The 12,741-nt window shown below is 41.1% G+C and overlaps 1 protein-coding gene across 5 annotated transcripts in view; it reads left to right on the forward strand.

Annotated features, from left to right (window-relative positions):
- Positions 1-12,093, forward strand: part of LOC117988147 (protein-L-histidine N-pros-methyltransferase) — an 81,656-nt gene extending 69,563 nt beyond the window's left edge. For all 5 annotated transcript variants that reach the window (XM_069503113.1, XM_069503112.1, XM_069503111.1 and 2 more), the window contains 3 exons: positions 7,524-7,739; positions 8,188-8,363; positions 9,081-12,093. In XM_069503113.1, the coding sequence (XP_069359214.1) occupies positions 7,524-7,739; positions 8,188-8,363; positions 9,081-9,292 (604 nt within the window). In that variant the 3' untranslated portion in view covers positions 9,293-12,093. The remainder of the gene's footprint in view (positions 1-7,523; positions 7,740-8,187; positions 8,364-9,080) is intronic.
- Positions 12,094-12,741: the final 648 nt, after the last annotated feature.

A 12,741-nucleotide genomic window follows, 5' to 3' on the forward strand; every position in this document is an offset into this window, starting at 1 on the left:
ACCCGGTGCGGGCAAGTGCGGGTGTGCGAGACATCTCCCCGCCTCATACCCCGAGTGCCATCTTGACCTATCGCGGACTATACTTATTTAGGTAATATTTGAAAGATTTTTAAAACATCGTTTCTGAGGAAAAAGGCAGCTAGATAATATGACGAGAAATTCATGATATCGAGTACCTAATCGTGGAATCCGTTCGACTAGGTCAGTTGGAAGTTTACTCCACTACCTAAAAGAAAAAATCCAATACACGACACTCGTTTGCATACTACGGACTTTAATCTTTGATCGCACGAATAATATTAAAGGGGGAAACTAAGCAATTGATAGTAGAAATGGGCGGTGAAATAGAAAAATATCGTCGGACGCATTCGTGGCGCGGTAAAATATTCAATCGGGGCAATTCGGGTCCTCGAATAAATTCTGTCCTGACTCCTGCCATTATTTGTTGCGCGTCCTCGCGGCCGAAAATCGGTACCGTACATTGATAGTCGTCATTTTTCTCTTTGCTATATCGTTAATATTTTACGCGTGCGTGTCGAAGGTTTACGGCCCCACTCTTAACACTAAAACGTTTTAGCACTGCTCTCATTGTTTATAACATTTTACTATCCACTTTTTTATAGTTTATTGCGACTCGAGTGCCGTTCGAGGTAACGACACGTAACCGTTTGTGTGACAGTTCGAACTTCGATTATATGTCATCGGATTTGGTTTTTATGGGGGTAAATAGTGTCTGGTAAAGCCGTGATAGCCTAGTGCTTAAAACGTCGGCCTCTTATACGGTGGTCGAAGTTCGATCGCGGGGACGCACCTCTAACTTTTCGGAGCTAAGTAGGTTTAACTTTTACGTTAGTAATTAAATATCACTTGCTTTAACGCTGAAAGAAAACATTGTGAGGAAACCTGCATACTTGAGAGTTCTCCATAATGTTCTCTAAGGTGTGTCTGCCAATCCGCACTTGGCTAGTGTGACTACGACCAAAGCCCTTCTCACTCTGAGAGGACACCCGTGCGCAGTAGTGCGCCGACGATGGTGGTGATGAGTATCTGGTATTCCTTAATATCAACCGTTTTGTGTCAAGATGGCTGTTTACGTAGTTGCTCTTTGCTAAACAATTACGTCCTTGCCTGCCTACCTACAATAAAGTCAGTTATATGAAAGCTCTAGGTTCATCTGAATTCTGATCTTTGTTATTAAAACTAACAATTGCGATTTAAGTAGGGCTCTAAAGACGTCGAGTAATTCATCCTTCTGACTTTACCTACTGAAATGTAATGAAAATCGCTTCGTGTAAACAATTTACAGAAAATTGGTTTTGTTTAGAGTAGGTAGGTAGGTACCTAGGTATCTAACACCACCTAACAGTGTTACTGAAAGAAATAAAGAAAGAAAACTTTTGTTATTTGATCACAACCATGGAATAATTTTATAAGTAGGAATCAAGTAGGTATTGTAGTAGGTAATGTATTAAATAATTAATTATTTATTGACATGTGTAACCAAATACAGGTCTCCCACTCAGCATTATCCTGCAGCAAGCTACCTACAGCTTTGGTTATCAGTGGGAATTATGGACATGACTTAGACAAAGTGCCGATTGCACCAACGTCGAGAGACGTTTAACCGAGGAATAAATTTGGCGTCATGATATATTGAGTTTTTGTATTGAAAACCTGCCAAAATATCACTCTCTAGATAAGACTTATTTTACGTTGGAGAAATCGGCCCTAAGGGGTAGTAGGTAGAAGGTACCTATATAGGTAAATAAAGTTCTAAAGTCCTACTAAAGTGTCCAATCTTAGATCAAGTTAATTAACTTCACATCTCTACATATCGTCTGAGACAATAAACAGAAATGGCCCGGGTTGGTACCGAACTGTAATTATCCATCCAAGTTTGCGAGCTCAGGAAAAGAATTGCTCTCCTTTGTGAGAGAGGGGGTCGCAGGGGGTGCAGGGAGTGTGTGGGGTGGGTAGCGGGTACTACCCACCGGGTAGGCTCACATGGGACGCGCTCTAATGAGGTGCCTGAAAGCGACAATGTCTTTGAGCAAAGCAAATGTGTAGGTATCTTATATCTACATACAAGGGGTGGGGTTGCGTCTATCTCGATTCACGCTTCATAGATAACAAGGAGGTATGAACTTAGCTGCTTTACATGACTGTTCTGTTATGTTGTACATTGCGGTATAACTAATTATTTGGTACATTTTTCAGTAACGAAATTCTTTTCATATGCTTCAATCTATTTCTTTAAAATGTACCTAGTTGTCTGGAAAGTCAGTTACCTAATCATGTAGATGCTTAAATTAATTGATTACTTATGACTTAAGGTGGTCTTTCGAGACGAGCGTCTTCAGCGTCAGTGACGCCGCGACATAACAGATTAATGTATCTACCTACCTTTGCAAAATTAGGAACGTTATTCAAACGCAGCGTCACTGACGCCGCCGTCAGGAGATGTCTTTGAGCTCGAATGACGTTGCCTACATTTGCATAAGTAGTAGGTTCATCTGACGCTCTGTCGCGGCGTCACTGATGCTCGACTCGAAAGTTCACCTTTATAAATAGGTGCCATTCAATTAAAATATACCTATATTTGCATAAGCAACCACTTTACATATAAATATCTCAATTATTATAATTTCTCAAGTACAACAATAACATTGAAAGCTTTGCGCCGCGCTGTAAGTTCCGGGAGGCGAGACGGCGCACGATGGGACGAGGCGCTCGGACGGTAGTCGGTGCCGGTCGAGCCGGACGAGGGCCGAGCGTCTGCCGGATCCGGGGCCGGTTTTAATTTCCCCCGCGGGCGTTAAGTTTAAACACCCGGAGATGAGCGTACTAATATCATGCACGGGCCGGGCCGTCGCCATAGCGACGCACACTCGGAAGACGTGTGGTGTGAGGCCGGGGGTAATATGATTTGAAGGCCCCGGGCGCGACACCCCGCGCCCGCTTGTTTGCTCTCCGATGCAATCGCGATACGAGCCCCGCCCCGCGCCCCGCACACACATCTCACCTCCGTCTTCGGTAACCGCATCGGATTCCTTGTTGCAAGCCATCGCATCCTATTGAAATAGATACACTCCAACCACCAACCACCTATTCCTCTACTCGGTATTCCGTGTCACCCTTAGGTGTTAAACTTTTGTCTCTATATGGATCTACTCGTATGTCTTATTCATAACGATATACTTAGGTACAGTTTATGAGTTTCAAGGTATTATAATAGTATTGTTGTTAAAAATTTGTATTGCTTTTCAATATCTGCATATAACAGATGTTCCATACGTATAGGCACCATAATCAGCATTAATACCTACTCGTATTGCCAGGTGGTAGTAACCGATAAAGTGACGAATGACCAGAATTTGCGACTGTAATTCGAAAATTTAGATCCACCATCATGCCTATGGCCACAGAAAACTTATAGCCTGTAGGTACTATGGCTCCAAAGTCTACAGATGTTACATAGAATTACCCAAGAAACTATGATTCTTAAAACTACTTGCAGATTCATCAACGCTAATTTCAGATTCATGAACTGTATGTCGTTTAGTACTTAGATCCTTGTAAGCATAATGAATATTAATTTAATCACACGCTTTTCTAAAAACCGGCCAAGTGCTAGTCAGACTCGAGGACCGAGGGTTCCGTACTACAATCGTATTTTTTCGACATTTTGCACTATAAATCAAAAACTATTATATATTATGTATACAAGAGTTAATATAGTTCCATAATAATATTTTTTGGTGCCGGTGCCAATTAGCATTAGCTGCGCGAATCGTCTAGACTTCATATTTTTATGGGACTCCACAATGGCACCTCATTGGCACCGACCCCAAAAAATATTATTATGGAACTATATTAACTCTTGTATACATAATATATTCGGTAATAAATTAAATTATTTTTCAATTTTTAGTGTTCGTGTAACGAAGTCGGTTTTTATTTTTTTTGTAAAAAAAATTTATTTCACAATTTTAAGTGGCTCCATGGAATTATGCTATGACTGGTTAAAAATCTACTGTTTACTAAGCTATTACACTGATCGCGAGCAATTTACTCTTATCCGTTGAGGAGTTCCAGTATCTATCTTCGAAGATGTTCATCAGATCTTCACCAAATTGAAATGGGACCAACTTTGAAGTATACCCTTTCAAACAAAAAAAGAATTTTCAAAATCGGTCCAGGCGTTTTCGAGTAATCGGGGAACATACATAAAAAATAAAAAAAATAAAAAAATAAAAAAAAGATTCCGACGAATTGAGAACCTCCTCCTTTTTTTGAAGTCGGTTAAAAATAAATAAAACCTGTTTTAGAATATACAGATAAAGCCCTTTCATAAATTATATGATACCCCACTTGGTATACCTAGTAATCTTACTTTAAAAGTTGAAAATACTAGGTATATTTGTTCATGGTCACATTTGAATATTTTTTTGTGATGTAACCACTAATTCACGGTTTTCGGATTTTTATAAGCCTTACCTACCTGTCAAATTTCATGATTCTAGGTCAACGGGAAGTACCCTATAGGTTTCTTGACAGAGAGACAGTCAACGAAGTGATCCTATAAGGATTTCTTTATTCCCTCAGAGATACGGAACCCTAAAAAGGACTATATCACCCTGGACTGTGGGCAGTGGCGTGCAGCTCATAGAAGCATAAACGCACTGCTTACCCTTATTGTAATAAATCAATGCTTATTTTTCATTATAACCTGCCGTAAAATAAGTTCATACCTAAATGCATACCCTGGCTTGAACTCCTGTGCACGCCACTGACTGTGGGAAATCAGTCGTGACCTGGCGGAAGGGACGTAGACTCCAGTAGCGGCGACAATTACGTGATGGCACCGCTCATTAGACGCAAGGTGCGACTTCATGTATCATGTATCTCACGTCGGCTGGAGCGGACAATAAAGCAATCAATTCGCGGCTCCGTCGCCACCACCGCGCCATGTTGGGCCCTAAACGAGCTCCGGAACGGTAACCAGCGAAACATTGTCATAAATCGCACCATGAAAAATGCAATCACCAATTACAGAATCCGTTTTTGAGGGTCGTTTTTGATATTTGCTGCTCTTCTGGCACTTAACGTCTTTGCTAATTATACTATAGAACTGTACGTCGAATTATGTCGAGAGTTGGAACCTAAAACGGAAAGACATCACTTTGTATGAGATGACGAGTTTGCGCCATTTATGGTACCTACAATTCTAAAAGAGGCAGTGATAAACAAAATGTGGACACATAATTCCTGTTGCAACACGTGATTGGGTAGGCACGTGTTTTGAAATATAGAAATTGAAATATTTTTATTAAAATAAACTTTCACAAGTGCTTTTGAACTGTCAAATGAATCTACCATTGTTCGGAATGCCGAGAAGAACGAACAAGAAGATACACAAAAAATCTAAATCCCGAATACCTGTGGATTAAATAGAAGCTTGTGAAATAGATGCCAATGCAGGAGTCAGTCTAGTTTCAAGAAATACAATACAAAAATTTGATTTAGGTATAACTGGTCGAGCTATATTAAATATAGACTGAATATTCCATATTCAGCCTTTTTATTAGTTTGTAAAGCCGTCCTTCCAATCCTCCAAAGTTCAACTAAGGGCCGTTATAGTAAGCTGTGCTATGCTTGCGCCGGAGTAATTGCGGCGCGGACGCCGGGGGCCCGGTAATGCCGCGCGTGATATATGATACAACGTCTAATAACAGAGCTCGACCCTGGCGCCGATTATCCTTTTCTCGGCAAAGACGATTGGTATCGATCGCGACGCTCGCTCTCAGCTAATGAGTGCAGAATTTACTGGTCATTATCCACTTTCGCCGCTAGCCCGGAGCGCAATGAAGTCGTCGCGGGGAATGGAAACAGCGCACCAACCTCCAACGTAAATGCCCTTTCTAGGGTAATGTTATCGCTTCCGGATTCTTTAGTAAAGTGCATGGTTTAACTTCATTATCATCTGCTTGCGAAATCACTTCTGTTCCTACCCTTGCCGACCCACTACTGAGCACAGGTCTCCTCTTAGAATGAGAAGCGTTTGGCCATAGTCTACCACGGATTGGCCGACTTCACACATTTGAGAATATTATAGAGAACGCTCATGCATGCAGGCTTCCTCACGTTGCTTTCCTTCGCCGTCAAAGCAAGTGATATTTAATTGCTTATGATTGCTGTCATCATTCATCATCATTATCAACTGATAGACGCCCACTGCTGGACATACGTCTCTTGTACGGACTTCCAAACGCCACGGTCTTGCCGCCCTTAAATCCAGTGGTTCCCTGCTACTCGTAGTCTGTCTGTGTAAAAGGGGAGTTGTCTTCCAAGTTTCAACGCTACGCTTTTTGGTGTGAGGTTTTGTCAGTATTTTATAGAAATTGTAAGGGATTCAGAGATCTAGTTGGAGGCAACTCTGTCGGACGCCGCGGGCGCACAATTAGCCGCGCTCGATCGCTAGACGCCCAACATTGTAGCCCCATAGCTTTGTGTTTTATCCTCGGTAATTGCGAACCTAGCACGAATCGCCTTGGAAACCCACCACCACACAACCACAGAGTAAGGATATGATATTACATACAGAGGTTCGACAACGCCTTTATAGACAGAGCAATCGTGCGGTAAGTGCGGGACGAAGGAGTGACTCGAACTGGCCTACGTAGTTAGATCACTATGTTGAAGAGTCGTCGTAGTTGTCATTTACCACGAGTTTAAAGACGTCGGACTACTGTCTGTCTCTCTTGATACTGTGTTACAACTGACGGTGGTGGGTAATTGCGCTATTGTTGCATCTGACCCACTAAATAGCTTTCCACCTAAATTATAAGTAGCCTCCATGCAACTTTGTTATCTGTTACGTGATATCATACTTCTTTACACAGAACCTAACCTGTGCCTAGAATTCCGAGATAAAGTTTTATAACTGGATGATCCTTGTCTGCGTGGATTTAGGTTTTCAAAAATCACGTTGGAACTCTTTGACGTTCCGGGACCCAAAGTATGTCCCTGTCGGATTCAAGCTATCGAGGTTCAGAGTTGATGATGCCCGCAACTTCATCCATGTAGAATTAGATTTTCACACAAAGGATCGCCTCGCAAAAGTCTACCGTCCAGTGCCTCGCAACAGTTAGGCCGTTATGTTAAGGATGCTCGTTACGCATCCTCACCATGTGATTTTCCATCTTACAGTTTGCCCACAGAGAATTCAACATCCAGAGTACGCATACAAGTACAAGGTTCTGCATGAAAACAAAATCGTAAAATGTTGGCGGGGGACAGGGGAGAAATGTTGTGATTGGTGGACTCAAAAGTCACGTAATCCAGACAATTTGCGTAATGAGGGTACCGAACAGGCGTTAGCCGACTTTTATGCTAAGCAACTGCCTAAGCTTCGCGATCAGGGGTGTCCGGCTGTTAGGCGTCTATAGATGGTGGTCTGTGAGTTTGCCTCATCATATGTGATGCAAATAAAGGTGGAACTTAAATTTTCCCTTCTTCCGCAGATGGTTAGGCCGAGGTTCTATGTTCGTGCTTTCCGCGGAACAAGCCCATAAACTGCTAAGAGCGGCTAAAGGCGGCCCCAACAACACGGGCTCGCTGGTAGACATCGGCGCGGGGGACGGAGAGGTCAGCCGCCGCTTCGCGCATCTCTACACCAACAAATACGCTACGGAAATATCTGGCTGCATGCGCAAGGCACTGAGCAGTAAAGGTTTCACGTAAGTTTTAACTGCTTTTACCGTATTTCGTTCATCAAACCCAAACGGTTCTCAGAGCATGGCTAAACTCCAGAACCTGACAGAGGTCTGCGCGGGAAATGGAGAGATCTGCTAACGCTTCGTACACTTTTTATACTTTTCCCGATATTTAAGTTGAACAAGTCCAAACTTTCATGAGTGCTCTGTTGTGTCAACGTCTGTTGTTCGCAAACCTCTACACCAGCAAACGCGCAAGACAGAAGTAAGATTTCACGTATATAGGCCGCTTCTAGGAAAACTTTCCTACATTGTTTTTCAATTTCCAAGCTGTACTTTATCCAAATATTAGTGACGTTTTGTAGTACTAACTACTAAGCACCAGCTATTCTCGAAGTAGAACGTTCTAAACTAACAAGTAGTCAATAGGGGTCTGGAACTGATTTTATGACATAAATCTTGTCATATCCAGGTTACTCGATACTGAAGACTGGTGGCGAGAGCAGAGATTCGACTGCGTGTGCATGCTGAACCTGCTGGACCGCTGCGCGCGACCGCGCTCCATGCTGCAGCAGGCCCGCGCGGCCATCGCGCCCGACGGCGTGCTGCTGCTGGCGCTCGTATTGCCGTACAAGCCATATGTGGAAGGTAATCATCTCTTTGTAAAACGAAGCTTCTTATCGTGCCAAGCACTCGAATGTCGGAGAGCTAAATAAGAAAAATTCGTGACCACATCACCGCGACACAGTTATCATCACAAACGCCAGGGAGAAAATTATTATTCTCTCACTTTTATAGTTCCCTTCAACTCTGCTGATCATTGCTTATGCTCTGGCACTGTCGACATAGATTCCGAAATGCATCCACTGGATGACACTCTATTCCCTCTCATAATTTCCTTCACCTTTGTATCGAGTGATAGAAACGCTACTTATAAGCTGCGCACTGGGCAGCGGGTCCATACTATGAGAGAGCCTCTTATTTTGGGACTCGCAAAAAGTGAAACAAACACACGAACAAAGAAGTGTAACACATACCTACACATTGGCTAGACAGCGAGTCTAAGGCCGAGATCTATAGAGCGCACTTTGACTTTACTCAGACTTAAGATTAAGTTAAAACGAGACAGATTTATGTGAAAGATATAGCTCTGTCTCGTTTCACCTCTGTCTTAAGTCTAAGCTAAGTCAGAGTGCGCTCTATAGATCTCCGCCTAAGTATGACTAAGCGAGACAGTACAATAAGGCAACGCATTTTTATATAAACAATGCTTCGCTTCTCTTGGATTCCCACGATAACTCACGGTTTTATTTTATTCAACGTTCATTGAAAAACGATGATCACATCTTGTTTTTCTAATTCCAGTAACGTCAGACCACAAACCCGAAGAGCGTCTCCCGATCCAGGGCGTCACGTTCGAGGAGCAAGCGGCGTCCTTCGTGCAGGTGATGCGCGACGAGCTGGGCTTCGAGCTGGCGGCGTGGTCACGCGCGCCCTACCTCTGCGAGGGAGACTTCGCGCAGGCCTACTACTGGCTCGACGACTCCGTTTACGTGTTCACGCCTGTGCGTCATTGAAACGTGTCTTCATCACAGACTAAACGTACGAGAGATTAGAACCAACCACTTTAAAGCAATTCTAAGCTTACCACCAAGTGTTACCACGTACCTACCACGAGAAGCAAATCCCTACTTATCGCTATCCCACTTCGACTGCCAAGCGAGAGCGAGAGATCGGATAGCACTGAGTTTCGGCCTCTCTAATTTGTTAGTCGAAATGGGGTAGAAAGCGATAAGGAGCGCCTGATCGACTTTTGTTATAAGTTCATGGCTTTGAAACATTGATGCTTTAGTTGGGAAATGGGCATGGCAGCAATATTGGCATTACTTCAGAAACAAGTCGACCAATCGCGTGCTCCCGCGCGGTAGAAATCCTCTCACACCTGTTTCGGTCCGCCAAAGGAATCTAAAAATTGATGATGCGCCTTTGCTCAATCTCTGAACTACATGGGCAAGTCTTAAAATAATGCTATCCTTATTTTGAATGTTACCTGCGGAAAAATATAGCATTACTTTTACGCCTGTCAATTTAATGTAAGTACAAATTGTGTATAGTAGCCGGCAGGGAATATTGTACATCGACCTTTAGAAAGAGATTCGCCGTCGTAGAGAGGCGTCTCTATCACTCCCGGGGCGTCCCACCGCCTCATACCCCGATAGCCATCTCGTCCTGTCACGTGCTATAGGTACGGTTTAAAATCGTACTTTTGACATGGCAGTTGACACATAGAGCAAATATGGCGAGTGGGTTCTCAAAATTTCAAAAGGTCTTAATAATATCACAATTTGATTTGATCAATATGCGTGGCGTGGCTTGTTATAAGTGTGCGGTACACTTTACAATTACTCCCGCAGTTCTTGTCCAGCTTCGTCACCTCTGTGGTCTTAATGAGATTACAATTACCTAAGTGTAATTTATAAGAAATGTTGTAATAAATTAACTATGGATGACCCACCAAAACCAAATACGTACAGTTTCCAGTGAAGACGTCTTAGTGGGATCAATGAAACTTTTCCCTCGGAAGTCCACAGAAATAGCATAAAAATATTTCAAAAACAGCCAAGTGCGAGTCAGACTCACGCACCGTTCCGTACTACAATCGTATTTTTTCGACATTTTGTACGATAAATTAAAAACTTACGCACAAAAATAAGTAAAAATTTGTTTTAGAATGTACAGGTAAAGACCTTTCATATTATGATACCCCACTTGGTATAGTTATCTTACTTTGAAAATTGAAAATATCAATTTTATTTGTTCATGAACACATTTTAATTTTGTTTTTTGTGATGTAACCACAAATTCACGGTTTTCGTTTCGGTTACTTGTGCTATAAGACCTACCTACATACCAAATCACAAGATTCTAGGTCAACGGGAAGTACCTTATAGATTTTCTCAACAGACACGACGGACAGACAGACAGACAGACAACAAAGTGATCCTATAAGTCTGTATAAGGGATCATTTTTCCTTTTGAGGTACGGAACCCTAAAAATTATATCCCCGCTTTAAAGGGTTTCTGATTTATCTAATGCTAGCTTATTCCCGCGACTTCCATGGACCACACAAATTTCAAACCTTAGGGGTTGAATTTTTAAAATCCTTTCTTAGTGTATGTCTACGTTATAACTATGTGCGCGTGCCAAATTTCAGCCCGATCCGTCGAGTAGTTCGAGCTGTGCGTTGATAGATCAGTCTGTCATCTTTTCCTTTTATATATTTAGATTAAAAAAACGAAAATTAAAAAAAAACAAATCAAAATCGGAGCCGTTCCTTAGGACTTCCGAAGATTGGCTGTTTTACGTCATCATTGACTCCAATATCTTGGTGCAAGTTCACTTTTCGCGTCTTCCAATGTCCTAAGCGTTCCAACGACTTTTAAAGCTATGGCCAACAAATATGTTTTTATTATTCTGGTACTTAAATGGTGTTTAAACTTTAAGCCTCTTGTTTAATATTGAATGTGCTAAAAATATTTTAAAATTATTAGGCTAAGTAGCATTTTAAATTGTAATAAAAATATTTATATGAAAGAAATAATAAAATTGTATCGTCCCAAACTATCGGTTTAATTTATGTATGTTAAGCAATTAATATTAATTAGTCAAAAAATATAAGCGCAAGTTTTTTCTACCTCATTTTTGAGACCACCCGCTGCATTTAAAACGAGCAAGGATTTAATTAAGAACTGAACTATAATAATAAATAACACACCATAATACTTATACAATGTGTTGAAAAAACTGGTGCAAATTTTCTAATGTATACAATTCATTACCCACGAGTGATACCTATTATCTTCTATTATAATACATACGTAAATAACTATTCCCATCTTATGTGTAACTGTAACATCAAATGAATAATTTTCAATATTTTTTTATATAGGTCCTACTTACCGAAGTTAATATTAATGTAAATATTTTATCTTTTTAAAATTTTCATAATACATTATAATAAGTACCTAGCTTTTTCAAGTTTGTGTCTTACGATATTTTGTATAGTTTTTGTAACCTACCTAAATGACGAAAAAATCTAAGTATGTTATTTACGTAGATTTTTCGACATTTATTTAATTGTAAGCACATTTATTCGATATTTTTATATGGTGCCTGTACCTACTGTGATTTTCAACAATGAAGCGAGTGTATTGTATGTACATATGATAACTTAATAACCTGCATATTTTTTGGATACCTTACTTAATTTATCTTTACTTCTAATAAAAGGATTAGTATTGTTTTTCTGTCATATATTTTAAAATGTTAATTCGTCATTTCAACTGGGCTTATATTAATAAAAGTATAAGTAAACAGCGTATGATCTTTACTAAAAAAGTAAGTAAAAGTTATATTTTTACCTATATCACATCGTTAACCCTATTCTAGTACGATTTATTCTATTTCCTTTGCTTACAGACAAAGCAAACAAGGTAAAGTCTAAGCACATCAAGCGAGGCGCAGAGTGCAGCATTTTTCACTGCCAAATCAGCCCCCCAATTGTGTAAGAAAAACGTATTCATCGTAATTGTTATCGTAATCGGTAGCAAATTCTGCCCTGATTGGCTGTGAAAAAATGTACTCTCATAGAGATAAGTGCTTCCCTGTCCACTTTTGTTCTTTTTTTCTCTTTACTGTAAATGATTAACGATGAATACGTTTTTCTTACACAATCGGGAGGCAGTATGGATTTCCCCCCTCGCGATTTTATAATCGAACCACGAGTGCATCGACCAAGGTCTGCATAGGTACCTACATAGTCGAAATCCCACGGAACCGTATAAAGCGATTTGCTTCCTCATCTCTAGTACGCACTGCTAGAATATAGGATGCCCTTCCGGCTTCCGTTTTCACGCTAGCTATAATATTGGTACCTTCAAAAGAAGAGTGAATAGGCACCTTTTGGGCGTGCTCCACCTTAGGTTAGTTACCACCCTACCGTCAAAGCCGGGCCGCCAAGTGATT

Source organism: Maniola hyperantus, chromosome 14 (assembly GCF_902806685.2).
Source record: "Maniola hyperantus chromosome 14, iAphHyp1.2, whole genome shotgun sequence".
Classification (NCBI taxonomy): Eukaryota; Metazoa; Arthropoda; class Insecta; order Lepidoptera; family Nymphalidae; genus Maniola; species Maniola hyperantus.